We start from the raw sequence: 16,852 nt of genomic DNA, 5'->3' as shown, positions 1-16,852 counted from the left end.
ATATATTAATGATCTAGACAAGGGAACTAGATGTAATATTTCCAAGTTTACAGATGATACAAAGCTGGGTGGGCGTGTGTGCTGTGAGGAGGATGCAGAGAAACCCCAGTATGATTTGGACAGGTTGGGTGATTGGGCAGATGTAGAATAATGTAGATAAATGCAAGGTTATCCACTTTGGTGGCAAAAACAGGAAGACAGATTATTATCTGAACAGCAATAGATTGGGAAAAGGGGAAGTGCAACGAGACCTGGGTGTCCTTGTGCACCAGTCGCTGAAGGTAAGCATGCAGGTGCAGCAGGCGGTTAAGAAGACCAAGTGGTATGTTGGTCTTCATAGCGAGAGGATTCGAGTACAGGAGCAAGGATGTCTTGCTGCAGTTGTACAGGGCCTTGGTGAGACCACACCTTGAGTATTGTGTGCAGTTTTGGTTGCCTTATTTGAGGAAGGATGTTTTTGCCATGGAGGGAGTGCAGCGAAGATTCACCAGACTGATACCTGGGATGGCAGGAATGACGTATGAGGAGAGATTGGGTCGATTAGGCTTATATTCGCTAGAGTTTAGAAGAATGAGAGGGGATCTCATTGAAACATAAAATTCTAACAGGACTAGACAGACTCGATGCAGGAAGGATGTTCCCGATGGCAGGGGAGTCCAGAACCAGGGGTCACAGTCTAAAGATAAGGGGTAAGCCATTTAGGACAGAGATGAGGAGGAATTTCTTCACCCCAGAGAGTGGTGAACCTGTGGAATTCTCTACCACACAAGGCAGTTGAGGCCAACTTATTAAATATATTCAAGAAGGAGTTAGATATATTTCTTAAGGCTAAAGGGATCAAGGGATATGGGGAGAAAGGGACAGGGTACTGAATTTGGATGATCAGCCATGATCTCATTAAATGGCGGAACAGGCTCGAGGGGCCGAATGGCCTACTCCTGCTCCTATCTTCTATGTTTCTAGAAACGAAGGGTCAGCTCTGAGCCATTGGGGGCTAATTTTAATTCTACGAGACGATCTGTGTTTGTAACCTGATTTTTAGAACCCGACTTTTGGAACCAACAATTCCAATATACCCAGTGATTTAAAAAAAATATATACTGCAATTTGATCTAATAAAAGTTACTGCATTTGAGTCCTTTTGATTAAAAAGATGCGTTTTGAGGCGGGAGTCACTGTTTATTAAATAAATTGCAGCTTTCCCTCAAGTCCAACCTTAGTTTTGAAAGAACTACAGAGACAAATTCAACAAACTGTGGCGGCAGGCAGGTTTGAAGTATTTAAAATAAAAACCATTTGGGTGCTGTACAACTATGAATGGACTCAAGAGCAAGAGAAATGGAACACTCACCCTGGATTAAGGCATAACGTATTCTTCAGAAATGAAACTGCTCCTTGCGAAAGGCCAGCGTAGCATCTCCCCAGCTTGACTTTCCCTTTCCTTATATTCTTTTCTTTGTCACAATCTTTATCAGACCTAAAAGGACAATCTCCACTCAACCTACAAGAGAATGGAAATACAGTGTCTCCGGTTGGGAATCTTTTTGTAAATTCAGTTTGCATTTCCCTTTTTCTTTCATTGTTTTCCCTCTTCCCCAATGCATTGGTCAAGAGGACAAGCAAATGTTCTGCTACCCAAGGTGCTGCTCTGTGAGCCGCTGTTAGCCAGTGGGCGAGAGCTGCCTGAGGTGACTAGTCGTTTAGTCCCCCATTCCCTATTGGGAAACCCATCTGCTTTGTGCTCTGTGCCTCCCCTTGAGGTCAGAAACTCACTGACATCTGGGGAAATATGGGGTTTTCCCCCTATGCTGCAGGAAGTTATTCCAAGCTGAAAGAAATCCCCTGGTTGTTACTTGTAGCGATACTGGAAATGTATTTGGGAAGGTTTTTGGTCTGCTCAATACTTCTAAAAGAACCTTTCGATTTCACTCAAAATTCTGAACAGAGGAAGTCGGCACAAACAAATTTATGCTGTGACTGCACATGACAGCCAGAGGTATTCTCACCTTCTGGTTAGCTCCAAGGTTGGGACCAGTAATGGATAAATATCTTTAACCAGCAGAATTTATTTTCAACTCTTCTAAATAACTCTTCCACTCACTACCTGAACTTTACTGGAGAAGACTATTTCTAAAAAGGCATACAAACACACTAGTGATACAGATGAGGAGAGAGTGTTAAAGGGAACATCTGTAATGGATCACCAATGAAAAGATGCAGCAAAAAAGCACAGAATGTCCATGAAGTTGAGCACATCTGTGCAAAGTGGCGAGTTGATTTCTTTTTCAGTTTTAACAAAGCTGTAAAGTCATGTGCCCCTAGCAACTAACCAGTAGGAATTTCCAGCAGCAACGGTGATATAATAATTTTTTTTCTCTTGAATTATCCGCCTTTTACTCCCCTTCTCCTGATTGGGATTGTCCCAAATCCTCACCTAAGTGGTTATTCGCGATTCTAGAAAATGATAATTAGTCCACGTGTGATGTGACAGCTGAGTCCGTTCTGTCCTCACCTTGTGTCCGTCCAGGTACACTTCCAGCAGAAATTGGTGCAGGGTCATCAGGACAAAGAACTCTGGCTGGTTTCTTTTCACATGGCCTTGTCTAGGTCATCTTGATGCCTCTATGTCATACCAGCTGTGATGGGCTAACTCGACACAGATCATTGTTTTCAGAATTTTTTTTGATGAAGTAACAGGGAGGACTGAAGTGAATGCAATGGATGTTGTCTACATGGATTTTCGGAAGGCGTTTGACAAAGTACCACATAGAAGGCTGGTTAACAAAATTGAGGCTCACGGAATAGGTGGGTCAGTGGCAACTTGGAAAAGGAATTGACTTAAGGATAGAAAACAGCGAGTTGTGGTAAATGGCTGTTTTTCAGACTGGATGATGGTGAACAGTGGTGTTCCTCAAGGGTCAGTGCTGGGGCCACTGCTTTTTTTGATATATATATATATATATATAAATGACCTGGATATTGGAATAGAGTAGAATTTCCAAATTTGCCGATGACACCAAACTTGGGGGTGTGGCAAACAGTGAGGATGATAACAATCGACTGCAACAGGACATAAAAAGGCTAGCAGAATGGGCAGACAAGTGGCAGATGGAATTTAATACAGAGAAGTGTGAGGTGATGCATTTTGGCAGAAGGAACAGGGAGAGGCAATATACACTTAATGGCACAGTTTTAAAGAGTGTGCAGGGACAGAGGGACCTGGGATAATGTACATAAGTCCCTGAAGGTGGCGGGACATATTGAGAGAGTGGTTAGCAAAGCATATGGGATCTTGGGCTTCATAAATAGAGGTATTGAGTACAAAAGTAGAGAAGTTATGTGGAACCTTTATAAAGCGCAGCTAGGCCACAACTAGAGTATTGCGTCCAGTTCTGGTCACCACACTTTAGGAAGGATGTGAAGGCACTTGAGAGGGTGCAGAGGAGATTTAGCAGAATGGTTCCGGGGATGAGGGATCTTAGCTACAAGGACAGGTTGGAGAAGCTGGATTTGTTTTCATTAGAGCAAAGGAGGTTGAGGGGGTGATTTGATAGGAGTACAAGATTAGACGGGTTTGGATAGGCTAGATGGGGAAAGGCTGTTCCCACTAGTTGATGGTACAAGGACTAGGGGACACGGGGGATGTGAGGAAAATTATTATTTTTTTATACGCAGCGAGTGGCGACCTGGAACTCGCTGCCGATGGAAGTGGTGGAAGCGGAGACACTCAATGTTTTCAAGGGGAGACTGGATAGGCACTTGAGGGAAATACACTTGCAGGACTACGAGGATAGAGTGGGGGAATGGGACTAACTGGATTGCTCTACAGAGAGCCAGCACGGACTCGATGGGACGAATGGCCTCCTTCTGTGCCGTTATGTCGCTATGAGTTATGACTCTATATGGGCGAAGATGGCAATGCTACACTGCCCGTCCCTCGTAGCCCTGAGAAGTTGGCAATGGGACTTCTTCTTGATGGAGCTTGGAGTTCTATTGAGAGTTGGGGCCTCCCTTCCCTGATCATTAGTGCACTAGTTGGGCTGTTACAACAATCAAGCAATTTTTACGGTCAGCCCACAAATGACCAGATCTATTGAATTCAACTTCTTAGCATAGAATGGTGGGATCTGAACTCAGTACCTATGGGTTGCGAGTCCAGTACCATAACCACTGCACTACTAATTGAATCTGGGTCTTTGGAGAAAAAACCCACATTTTGCATTGACATTTTTTTTTTGCAGATGACAGGCTGAGGATGAGAAAAGGACGAGGGGGACAGGTTGTGCAGATAACTACGTCCTGTAGGAATAAGTAGTCAGAGATGTAGATACAAGGAACTCACATTGTAAAGGTCAGCACACCAACTGCCCAGATATCTGTCTCTGGAACAACTGCCTTCCCTTCAAGGATTTCTGGAGCTGAAGAAAGAAAGTTTTACTTTGTAAGCTGTAGTATGATGAGATGCTCTTATATATAAGAAAAATATATTTAATAATCTATCAATTATATAATTGTTCAAATTGGCATTAAATGGGTCATTAATCCCCATTCACATCATGATTTAATTAAATAGAGAAACAAAACGGTATATATGTCCCTAAGCTGCCATGTGCAATGAATTACTCGCCTTTACGCCAGTATTTTAGCAAAAACCTGGGGAAATCTGTAAAATTGGAATTTCATTCAAGAATGTCTCTTCCAAATGTGATCTGAAGAGGAAAAAATACACCGGAGGGGTGCAAGAAGGCGCTATTTAAATCTATTTCTCTACCCTATCCCCTGAAAGTCTATAAAAATTCCTTTTTGTCAGACTGCTGGGCACTTGCCCTTTTACAAGCACAGGATCGGTGCTCAGGAAATCAGCTGATCGGGTAGTTCTGATGATAAATGATAAAGTGTGCTTGTGCAGGCACTTAAAAACTTTTGTTTGCTGTTCTGGAGAAACAAGCCACTGTGTCATTGACAGAGACTGAAAGAAACCTTCCACTGGTCTTGACACAGAAATAGGATGGGCCTGGGGAGTGCAAGGGTGGGGTTGGGAGGCAGGGTGTCCAGCACAAAGCTGACACACTTCACATGCCGCGCTTCAAGGTCATAGAGTCATAGAGTTATACAGCACAGAAAGAGGCCCTTCGGCCCATCGTGTCCACGCCGGCCATCAGGCCCTGTCTAATCTAATCCCATTTTCCAGCATTTGGTCCATAGCCTTGTATGCAATGGCATTTCAAGTGCTCATCCAAATGCTTCTTGAATGTTGTGAGGGTTCCTGCCTCTACCACCCGTTCAGGCAGTGAGTTCCACATTCCAACCACCCTCTGGGTGAAAAAGTTCTTCCTCAAATCCCCTCTAAACCTCCTGCCCCTTACCTTGAATCTATGCCCCCTTGTTATTGACCCCTCTACTAAAGGGAAAAGTTCCTTTCTATCTACCCTATCTATGCCCCTCATAATTTTGTACACCTCAATCAGGTCCCCCCTCAGCCTTCTCTGCTCCAGGAAAACAACCCCAGCCTGTCCAGTCTTTCCTCATAGCTGAAGCGCTCCATCCCAGGTAACATCCTGGTGAATCTCCTCTGCAACCTCTCCAAAGCAATCACATCCTTCCTATAGTGTGGTGACCAGAACTGCACACAGTACTCCAGCTGTGGCCTTACCAGCGTTTTGTACAGCTCCATCATAACCTCCCTGCTCTTATATTCTATGCCTCGGCTAATGAAGGCAAGTATCCCATATGCCTTTTTAACCACCTTATCTACCTGTTCTGCTGCCTTCAGGGATCTATGTACATGCACACCAAGGTCCCTCTGATCCTCTGTCTTTCCTAGGGTCTTACCATTCATTGTGTATTCCCTTGCCTTGTTAGTCCCTCCAAAATGCATCACCTCACACTTTTCAGGGTTAAATTCCATTTGCCACTGTTCCGCCCATCTGACCAACTCATCTATATCGTCCTGCAGACGGAGGCTACCCTCCTCGCTATTTACCACCCCACCAATTTTCATGTCATCTGCGAACTTACTGATCATATCTTTTACATTCACATCCAAATCATTAATGTAGGCCACAAACAGCAAGGGACCCAGCACCGATCCCTGCGGTACCCCACTGGACACAGGCTTCCAGTCACAAAAACAACCTTCGACCATCACCCTCTGCCTTCTGCCTCTAAGCCAGTTTTGGATCCAATGTGCCAAGGCACCCTGGATCCCATGGGCTCTTATCTTCTTGACCAGTCTCCTATGCGGGACTTTATTGAAAGCCTTACTGAAATCCATGTATACCACATCCACTGCACTACCCTCATCCACACACCTAGTCACCCCCTCGAAAAATTCAATCAAATTAGTCAGACATGATCTTCCCTTGACAAAGCCATGCTGACTATCCCTGATTAATCCTTGCCTCTCCAAGTGGAGACTAATTCTGTCCCTCAGAATTTTTTCCAATAATTTCCCTACCACTGATGTTAGGCTCACTGGCCTGTAATTCCCTGGTTTATCCCTACTACCCTTCTTGAATAATGGTACTACGTTAGCTGTTCTCCAGTCCTCTGGCACATCCCCTGTGGCCAGAGAGGTTCTGAAAATTTGTGTCAGAGCCCCTGCAATCTCCTCCTTTGCTTCACACAGCAGCCTGGGATACATCTCGTCCGGGCCTGGGGATTTATCCACTTTTAAGCCTGCTAAAACCGCCAGTACCTCCTCCCTCTCGATGCTAATATAAGAACATAAGAACATAAGAAATAGGAGCAGGAGTAGGCCAATCGGCCCCTCGAGCCTGACAGAGACACCAGCAGGAAATGCCCAACTATGCTTTGAAGATTGTTTTCCATCTGTAATAAAGCGTCACACATTTATTTTAATGCAAGGAGTCTTGCGAATAAGGTGGATGAACTGAAGGTGTTGATGAACATATGGGAGTATGATATTGTTGCTATCACGGAGACATGGTTGCGGGAGGGGCAAGACTGGCAGCTCAATATTCTGGGGTATAGAATCTTCAGGCGAGACAGAGGGGGGGCGGTAAAAGAGGAGGGGGTGTTGCAATATTAATTAAGGACACAATTACTGCTGTAAGGAGGGATGATATATTAACAGGTTCCTCTAATGAGGCCATATGGGTAGAACTTAAAAACAAAAAGGGGGCAATCACTTTGCTGGGAGTGTACTATAGGCCCCCAAACAGTCAGGGGGAGATAGAGGAACAGATATGTAGGCAAATCTCAGAGAACATAAGAACATAAGAAATAGGAGCAGGAGTAGGCCAATCGGCCCCTCGAGCCTGCTCCGCCATTCAATAAGATCATGGCTGATCTGATCCTAACCGCCAATCCACTATCACAGAACCATCTCCTGAATCTAACAGAATTAGACACACGAAATAGGAGCAGGATCAGGCTACACGGCCCCTGGGCCCGCTCCGCTACCCACAGGGCCATGACCGATCCGAACCTAGACTCATGTCCAAATTCCTGCCCGCTCCCCGTAACCCTTAATTCCCTTTACTTCTAGGAAACTGTCTATTTCTGTTTTAAATTTATGTAATGATGTAGCTTCTACAGCTTTTTGGGGCAGCATATTCCACGGACCTACCACCCTCTGAGTGAAGTAGTTCCTCCTCATCTCAGTCCTGAAAGAGCAGCCCCTTACTCTAAGACTATGCCCCCTAGTTCTAGTTTCACCCATCATCGGGAACATCTTCCCCGCATCCACCCGATCCAACCCCTTCACAATCTTATATGTTTCAATAAGATCGCCTCTCATTCTTCTGAACTCCAATGAGTAGAGTCCCAATCTACTCAACCTCTCCTCATATGTCCATCCCCTCATCCCCGGGATTAACCGAGTGAACCTTCTTTGTACTGACTCGAGAGCAAGTATGTCCTTTCTTAAGTATGGACACCAAAACTGTACGCAGTATTCCAGGTGCGGTCTCACCAATACCTTGTACAACTGAAGCAGTACCTCCCTATTTTTATATTCTAACCCCCTAGCAATGAAAGCCAACATTCCATTGGCCTTCTTAATCACTTGCTGCACCTGCATACTAACCTTTTGAGTTTCGTGCACCAGGACCCCCAGATCCCTTTGTACTTCAGTACTTTCCAGTTTCTTGCCATTAAGATAATAACTTGCTCTACGATTTTTCCTGCCAAAGTGCATAACCTCACACTTTCCAGTATTGTATTCCATCTGCCAAATCTCTGCCCACTTACTTAGCCTGTCGATGTCCCCTTGCAGGTTTTTTATGTCCTCCTCACTCACTACTTTCCCTCCCATCTTAGTATCATCTGCAAACTTTGATATGTTACACTCGGTCCCCTCCTCCAAATCGTTAATATAGATTGTAAAGAGTTGGGGACCCAGCACTGACCCCTGCAGAACACCACTAGTTACTGATTGCCAGTCTGAGAATGAACCATTTATCCCAACTCTCTGCCTTCTGTTAGATAGCCAATCCTCTATCCATGCCAGAATATTACCCCCAATCCCGTGATTTTTTATCTTAAGCAATAATCTCTTGTGTGGCACCTTGTCAAATGCCTTTTGGAAGTCTAAATACACTACGTCCACTGGTTCCCCTTTATCCACCCTATATGTTACTTCCTCAAAGAACTCCAGCAAAATTGTGATATGTTCAAGTATATCACAGTCCCCCTGCCCGATTTCTATGTCTACATCGTCCTTCTCTATAGTGAACACAGATGCAAAAAATTCATTTAAAACCCCACCTACATCTTCTGGCTCCACACACAGATTGCCACTTTGGTCCCTAATGGGCCCTACTCTTTCCCTAGTTATCCTATTGCCCTTAATATACTTATAAAACACCTTAGGATTTTCCTTTATTTTGCTCGCCAGTGTTATTTCATGGCCCCTCCTCGCTCTCCTAATTTCTTTTTTAAGTATGCCCCTGCACTTTTTATACTCCTCTAGGGCTTCCTCTGTCTTTAGTGCTTTGTATCTGCCAAAAGCCCTCCTTTTTTTCCTAATCCATTCTCGTATATCCCTTAACATGCAAGGTTCCCTGGGCTTGTTGGTCCCACCCTTGACCTTTACGGGAACATGTTGCCATTGTACTCTCTCAATTTCCTTTCTGAAAGATTCCCATTGCTCCGATGTGGATTTTCCTACAAGTAGCTGATCCCAGTCCACTTTGGCCAGATCCTGCCTTATCATATTAAAATTGGCCTTCCCCCAATTTAGAACCTTTATTTCTGGTCCATCTCTGTCCTTTTCCATGACTACCTTAAATCTCACCGAATTATGGTCACTGTCACCAAAGTGCTCACCTACTAACACTTCTACCACTTGCCCGGCCACATTCCCTAGAATTAGCTCCAGTACCGCCCCCTCTCTTGTAGGACTTTCTACATGCTGGCTCAAAAAGCTCTCCTGGATGCACTTTAAGAATTCTGCACCCTCTAAGCCTTTCACACCATCCCAGTTAATATTGGGGAAGTTGAAATCCCCCACTATTATTACCCTATTATTTGCAGAGCGGGGTATAAAAGTCCCCAGAGACCAGGTAAGGCCTCACAGCGTCGGCGGGAAACCTGAGCGGCAGAGCGGGGCTATAAAAGTCCCAGAGACCAGGTAAGGCCTCACAGCGTCGGCGGGAAACTTGAGCGGCAGAGCGGGGCTATAAAAGTCCCAGAGACCAGGTAAGGTGTACCAGTCTCCAGTCTCGGAGGAGAGAGGTAAAAAGTAATCCAAGTGTGACGTCACCAGAAAGCGGGTGATTGGTTGGTAAGTATTTCTCCCTTTTAAGCTAAAATCTCTGGTTTATACTTTCTAAGGTGTGATATTCATCATCTAGAATCGGGGCAGAGGATATTTAAGAATAATATTAATAAATTTAATTAGTTACATAGAATGGGAGATCAGGTGATGTGTTGCTGCTGCAATATGTGGGAGCTGGTGAACACCATTGATGCTCACGGTGATCACATTTGCAGTAAGTGTTGGCTGCTCGAGGAACTCCGGCTCCGTGTTGAAGAGCTGGAGTCCGAGCTTCAAACACTGAGACACATCAGGGAGGGGGAGAGTTACCTGGACTCTGTGTATCACGAGGTAGTCACACCAATTAGATTAATTAATTCAGATGTAGTCCGTGGCCAGGGTCAGGATGGTGTGACTAGAAGTGAGGCAGGTACGGGGATCCAGGAGGTAGTGTTGGAGGAGCCGCAGCCCTTGCACTTGTCCAACAGTTTCGAGGCTCTTACTCCCTGTGGGGACAGGAGCAGGGACTGCAGGGAGGATGAGCAAACTGGCCACAGCACCGTGGAGCAGGGGGCCATTCAAGTGGGGGGAGTTAAAAGAAATGTTGTAGTGGTAGGGGATAGTATCGTTAGGGGGATAGATAGAGTTCTTTGCAGCCGAGAGCGAGAGTCCCGAAGGCTGTGTTGCCTGCCCGGTGCCAGGGTTAAGGACATCTCCTCTGGACTGGAGAGAAACTTGGAGTGGGAGGGGGAGGATCCAGTTGTCGTGGTCCATGTTGGTACCAACGACATAGATAGGACAAGGAAGGAGGTTCTGCTGAGGGAGTTTGAGCAGCTAGGGGCCAAATTAAAAAGCAGAACCACAAGGGTGTTACCTGAGCCATGAGCGAATTTGGCTAGGACAAATAAAATTAGAGAGTTAAATGCGTGGCTCAAAGACTGGTGTGGGAGAAATGGGTTTTGCTTCCTGGGACACTGGCACCAGTACTGGGGCAGGAGGGAGCTGTTCCGTTGGGACGGGCTTCACTTGGCCAGTGCTGGGACTAGAGTCCTGGCGGATCATATAACTAGGGCTGTAGAAAGGGCTTTAAACTAACTAGTGGGGGGGAGGTTCCTAGAGAGCAAATAATAAAAATGACAACAGAGAAGGTCATAGACTTAGGTAGCAGTGGGGAAATTAAAAACCAGAGCGTGTCAGGAAGGGGCAGAAGGTATGGAGTAAAAGGTAAAGTAATAAAAAGGGCAAAAGCAGGAATTAAGTGTCACAAAACATCTTTGAAAGTTCTCTATCTGAATGCACATAGCATTCATAACAAAATAGACGAGTTAATGGCACAAATAACTACATATGGGTATGATCTTGTGGCCATTACAGAAACATGGCTGCAAGGTGACAATGCCTGGGAATTAAACATACCAGGTTATTTAACGATCAGGAAGGACAGGCAGGAAGGAAGGGGAGGTGGGGTGGCTATGTTAATAAAGGAAGGAATCACTGTAATACAGAGAAATGATATTGGGTCAAAAGATCAGGATAATGAAACAGTTTGGGTGGAGGTAAGGAATAATAAGGAGAAAAAAAACACTAGTGGGCGTAGTCTATAGGCCTCCGAACAGTGGCAACTCTGTTGGACGGAGTATCAATCAGGAAATAGTTGAGGCTTGTAATAAGGGAACATCTATAATTATGGGGGATTTTAACTATCATATTAATTGGACAAATCAAATTGGGCAGGGCTGCCTTGAGGATGAGTTCATTGAGTGTATTAGGGATGGGTTTCTTGAGCAGTATGTAACTGAACCGACCAGGGGGCAAGCAACCTTAGATCTGGTCCTGTGTAACGAGACGGGATTAATTAAAAATGTCCTAGTAAAGGATCCCCTTGGAATGAGTGACCATAACATGGTTGAATTCCATATTCAATTAGAGGGTGAGAAGGTTGGATCTCAAACAAGCGTGCTAAGCTTGAATAAAGGAGACTATGAAGGTATGAGAGCGGAATTGAGTGGAGTGGATTGGGAAAATAGATCAAAGGGTAGGACGATACATGACCAGTGGTGTACATTTAAGGAGTTATTTTACAACTTCCAAAAAATATATATTCCACTAAGAAAAGGGTGTAAAAGAAAAGACAGCCATCGTGGCTAAGTAAAGAAATTAAGGATAGTATTCGACTAAAAACAAGGGCATATAAGGTAGCCAAATCTAGTGGGAGGATAGAGGATTGGGAAAACTTTAAAAGACAGCAAAAAATAACAAAAAGATTGATTAAGAAAGGGAAGATAGATTATGAAAGTAAATTAGCAAAAAATATAAAAACAGATAGTAAGAGTTTTTATAGTTATATAAAAAGAAAAAGGGTGGCTAAAGTAAATGTTGGTCCCTTAGAGGATGAGACCGGGAAATTAATGGTGGGAAATATGGAGATGGCAAAAACACTGAATGAATATTTTACATCAGTCTTTACAGTAGAAGACACTAAGAATATCCCAACACTGGACAAACAGGGGGCTAAAGGGGGGGAGGAGCTAAACACGATCAAAATCACTAAGGAAGTGGTACTCGGTAAAATAATGGGACTCAAGGCGGATAAATCACCTGGACCTGATGGCTTACATCCTAGGGTCTTGAGGGAAGTGGCGGTAGGGATTGTGGATGCATTGGTAATAATTTTCCAAAACTCCCTGGACTCAGCAAAGGTCCCAGCAGACTGGAAAACTGCTAATGTAACACCCTTATTTAAAAAGGGCAGTAGACAGAAGGCTGGAAACTATAGACCGGTTAGCCTAACATCTGTGGTAGGTAAAATTTTGGAGTCCATTATTAAGGAGACAGTAACAGGACATTTGGATAATCATAATTTAATAGGACAAAGTCAGCATGGTTTTATGAAGGGGAAGTCATGTTTGACAAATTTGCTGGAGTTCTTTGAGGAAGTAACGTATAGGGTGGATAAAGGGGAACCAGTGGACGTAGTGTATTTAGACTTCCAAAAGGCATTTGACAAGGTGCCACACAATAGATTATTGCTTAAGATAAAAAATCACGGGATTGGGGGTAATATTCTGGCATGGATAGAGGATTGGCTATCTAACAGAAGGCAGAGAGTTGGGATAAATGGTTCATTCTCAGACTGGCAATCAGTAACTAGTGGTGTTCCGCAGGGGTCAGGGCTGGGTCCCCAACTCTTTACAATCTATATTAACGATTTGGAGGAGGGGACCGAGTGTAACATATCAAAGTTTGCAGATGATACTAAGATGGGAGGGAAAGTAGTGAGTGAGGAGGACATAAAACACCTGCAAGGGGACATCGACAGGCTAAGTAAGTGGGCAGAGATTTGGCAGATGGAATACAATACTGGAAAGTGTGAGGTTATGCACTTTGGCAGGAAAAATCGTAGAGCAAGTTATTATCTTAATGGCAAGAAACTGGAAAGTACTGAAGTACAAAGGGATCTGGGGGTCCTGGTGCACGAAACTCAAAAGGTTAGTATGCAGGTGCAGCAAGTGATTAAGAACGCCAATGGAATGTTGGCTTTCATTGCTAGGGGGTTAGAATATAAAAATAGGGAGGTATTGCTTCAGTTGTACAAGGTATTGGTGAGACCGCACCTGGAATACTGCGTACAGTTTTGGTGTCCATACTTAAGAAAGGACATACTTGCTCTCGAGTCAGTACAAAGAAGGTTCACTCGGTTAATCCCGGGGATGAGGGGATGGACATATGAGGAGAGGTTGAGTAGATTGGGACTCTACTCATTGGAGTTCAGAAGAATGAGAGGCGATCTTATTGAAACATATAAGACTGTGAAGGGGTTGGATCGGGTGGATGCGGGGAAGATGTTCCCGATGATGGGTGAAACTAGAACTAGGGGGCATAGTCTTAGAGTAAGGGGCTGCTCTTTCAGGACTGAGATGAGGAGGAACTACTTCACTCAGAGGGTGGTAGGTCCGTGGAATATGCTGCCCCAAAAAGCTGTAGAAGCTACATCATTACATAAATTTAAAACAGAAGTAGACAGTTTCCTAGAAGTAAAGGGAATTAAGGGTTACGGGGAGCGGGCAGGAATTTGGACATGAGTCTAGGTTCGGATCGGTCATGGCCCTGTGGGTAGCGGAGCGGGCCCAGGGGCCGTGTAGCCTGATCCTGCTCCTATTTCGTGTGTCTAATTCTGTTAGATTCAGGAGATGGTTCTGTGATAGTGGATTGGCGGTTAGGATCAGATCAGCCATGATCTTATTGAATGGCGGAGCAGGCTCGAGGGGCCGATTGGCCTACTCCTGCTCCTATTTCTTATGTTCTTATGTTCTCTGAGATTTGCCTACATATCTGTTCCTCTATCTCCCCCTGACTGTTTGGGGGCCTATAGTACACTCCCAGCAAAGTGATTGCCCCCTTTTTGTTTTTAAGTTCTACCCATATGGCCTCATTAGAGGAACCTGTTAATATATCATCCCTCCTTACAGCAGTAATTGTGTCCTTAATTAATATTGCAACACCCCCTCCTCTTTTACCGCCCCCCCTCTGTCTCGCCTGAAGATTCTATACCCCAGAATATTGAGCTGCCAGTCTTGCCCCTCCCGCAACCATGTCTCCATGATAGCAACAATATCATACTCCCATATGTTCATCAACACCTTCAGTTCATCCACCTTATTCGCAAGACTCCTTGCATTAAAATAAATGTGTGACGCTTTATTACAGATGGAAAACAATCTTCAAAGCATAGTTGGGCATTTCCTGCTGGTGTCTCTGTCAGGAGCCAGGGATTTGCAAGCAGTGACAATCTAGAGAGAAATAACTACCCTGTAATTCACCTCAGGATGTGAGCATTCACAGCAATTAGACCATGTTGCCTTAAATGGACAGGCCGCATTACACCGTGGAATAATACACTGCGAGTTACATAGCATAATGCGCCTCTTCCTTATTAAACTGTGTATCCTCTGACGTACTGTAAGCAACTCCACAAAAAATCAACTGATCTATTTATATTTTATTATATGTATTTATATATATATAAAAAATATGTAATTGTATTTATAGGTAAATATATCTGAATTATACCGGGGCTTAAATGGTTATATTATGATGACAGATCGCATAAACTTGACTTGTATTCTCTTTAGTTTAGATGGTTGAGAGGTAATCTAATTGCTGTTTAAAATGATAAAGGAATTTAATAGGGTAGATACAGAGGGACTAGTTGCAGTGATGGGGAAATTCAGAACAAGAGGGGAATATCTTAAAATTAGAACTAGGGCATTCAGGAGTGAAATCAGGAAGCACCTTTTCACACAAAAGGCTGTGGATGCTGGGTCAATTGAAATTTTCATGAGCGAGGTTGGCAGCAGCGGAGGCGGCGGCAGTGCGGACCTGCGGGAGACTCGGCGGAGCGGCAGTTTAAAAAGGGCGCCAGAGTTCAGGTGAGGCCCCACAGCAGCAGCGGAGGCGGCGGCAGTGCGGACCTGCGGGAGACTCGGCGGAGCGGCAGTTTAAAAAGGGCGCCAGAGTTCAGGTAGGCTTACTAATCTCCAGTCTCCGAGCTCAGCGGGAGGGAGAGAAGTAAAAAGTAATTCAAGTGTGACGTCACCAGAAAGCAGGTAGATGATTGGTTGGTGAGTATTTCTCTCTTTTTAAACTTAAACTCCGTGGTTTATAGTTACTAAGGTCTCTCTGGTGTAGCGAGGACTGATGGTAAACCATTTAACAGTAGTGTAATTAGTGGGATTGATTGATTTAATTTAATTTCAATTAATTAAAGGGTAACTCATGGCAGGACAGCCCGGCCACGTGGTATGCTCCTCCTGCGCTATGTGGGAACTCAGGGACACTTCCCGTGTCCCTGACAACTACGTGTGCAGGAAGTGCATCCAGCTGCAGCTACTGACAGACCGCATTGCGGCACTGGAGCTGCGATGGGATGCATACTGGAGCGTTCGCGATGCTCAGGACGTCGTGAATAGCACGTTTACGGAGTTGGACACACCGCAGGTAGAGGTTGGACAGGCAGAAAGGGAAGGGGTGACCAACAGGCAGAGTACTAGGCGCAGGCAGGCAGTGCCGGGGTCCCCTGTGGACATCCCCCTCTCAAACAGATATACCACTTTGAGTACTGTTTGGGGGGATGGCTTATCAGAGGAAGGCAGCAGCAGCCAACTTCCTGGCACCAGGGGTGGCTCTGTTGCACAGAACGGGAGGAAAAAGAGGGGTAGAGCTATAGTAATAGGGGATTCTATTGTAAGGGGGATAGATAGGCGTTTCTGCGGCCGCAAACGAGACTCCAGGATGGTGTGTTGCCTCCCTGGTGCAAGGGTCAAGGATGTCTCAGAGCGGCTGCAGAACATCTTGGAAGGGGAGGGTGAACAGCCAGTTGTCGTGGTGCATATAGGTACCAACGATATAGGTAAAAACCGGGATGAGGTCCTAAAAGCTGAATATAGGGAGTTAGGAGGTAAATTAAAAAATAAGACCTCAAAGGTAGTAATCTCAGGATTGCTACCAGTGCCACGTGCTAGTCAGAGTAGAAATAGAAGGATATTTCAGATGAATACGTGGCTAGAGGAATGGTGCAACGGGGAGGGATTCAAATTCCTGGGACATTGGAACCTGTTCTGGGGGAGTTGGGACCAGTTCAAACCGGACGGTTTGCACCTGGGCAGGGCTGGAACCGATGTCCTAGGGGGAGTGTTTGCTAGTGCTCTGGGGGAGGGTTTAAACTAAAATGGCAGGGGGTTGGGAACCTGAGCAGGGAGATAGAGGAAAGGGAAACAAGGATAAAAGCAAAAGATAGGAAGGAGAAAAACAAAAGTGGCAGTCAGAGAAATCAATGGTTTAAATCAAACGTGGCCACAGTAAATAATAATTCTAATAGGTCTAAGAGCATTAAAAAAACAAGCCTGAAGGCTTTCTGTCTTAATGCGTGGAGCATTCGTAATAAGGTGGATGAATTGGCTGCGCAAATAGAGGTAAACGAATATGATTTGGTTGGGATTACGGAAACATGGCTCAAGGATGGCCAAGGCTGGGAACTCAACATCCAGGGGTATGCGATATTCAGGAAAGATAGGCAAAAAGGAAAGGGAGGTGGGGTAGCATTACTGGTTAAAGAAGGGATTAACACAATTG

At 44.9% G+C, this 16,852-nt stretch overlaps 1 protein-coding gene across 1 annotated transcript in view; it reads right to left on the bottom strand.

The window, feature by feature from the left end:
* Nucleotides 1-16,852, bottom strand: part of obscnb (obscurin, cytoskeletal calmodulin and titin-interacting RhoGEF b) — a 656,492-nt gene that overhangs the window by 5,511 nt on the left and 634,129 nt on the right. The window contains exons 128-129 of the mRNA XM_085987453.1: nucleotides 4,343-4,418; nucleotides 1,352-1,501 (exon numbers count right to left, since the gene is read on the bottom strand). Coding sequence (XP_085843579.1) covers nucleotides 1,352-1,501; nucleotides 4,343-4,418 — 226 coding nt within the window. The remainder of the gene's footprint in view (nucleotides 1-1,351; nucleotides 1,502-4,342; nucleotides 4,419-16,852) is intronic.

This window comes from Somniosus microcephalus, chromosome 5 (assembly GCF_052327205.1).
Source record: "Somniosus microcephalus isolate GS21.2 chromosome 5, FLI_Smic_1.0, whole genome shotgun sequence".
Classification (NCBI taxonomy): Eukaryota; Metazoa; Chordata; class Chondrichthyes; order Squaliformes; family Somniosidae; genus Somniosus; species Somniosus microcephalus.
The sequence above is the reverse complement of the archived record's forward strand: the minus strand, read 5'-3'. Positions and strand labels throughout refer to the sequence as shown.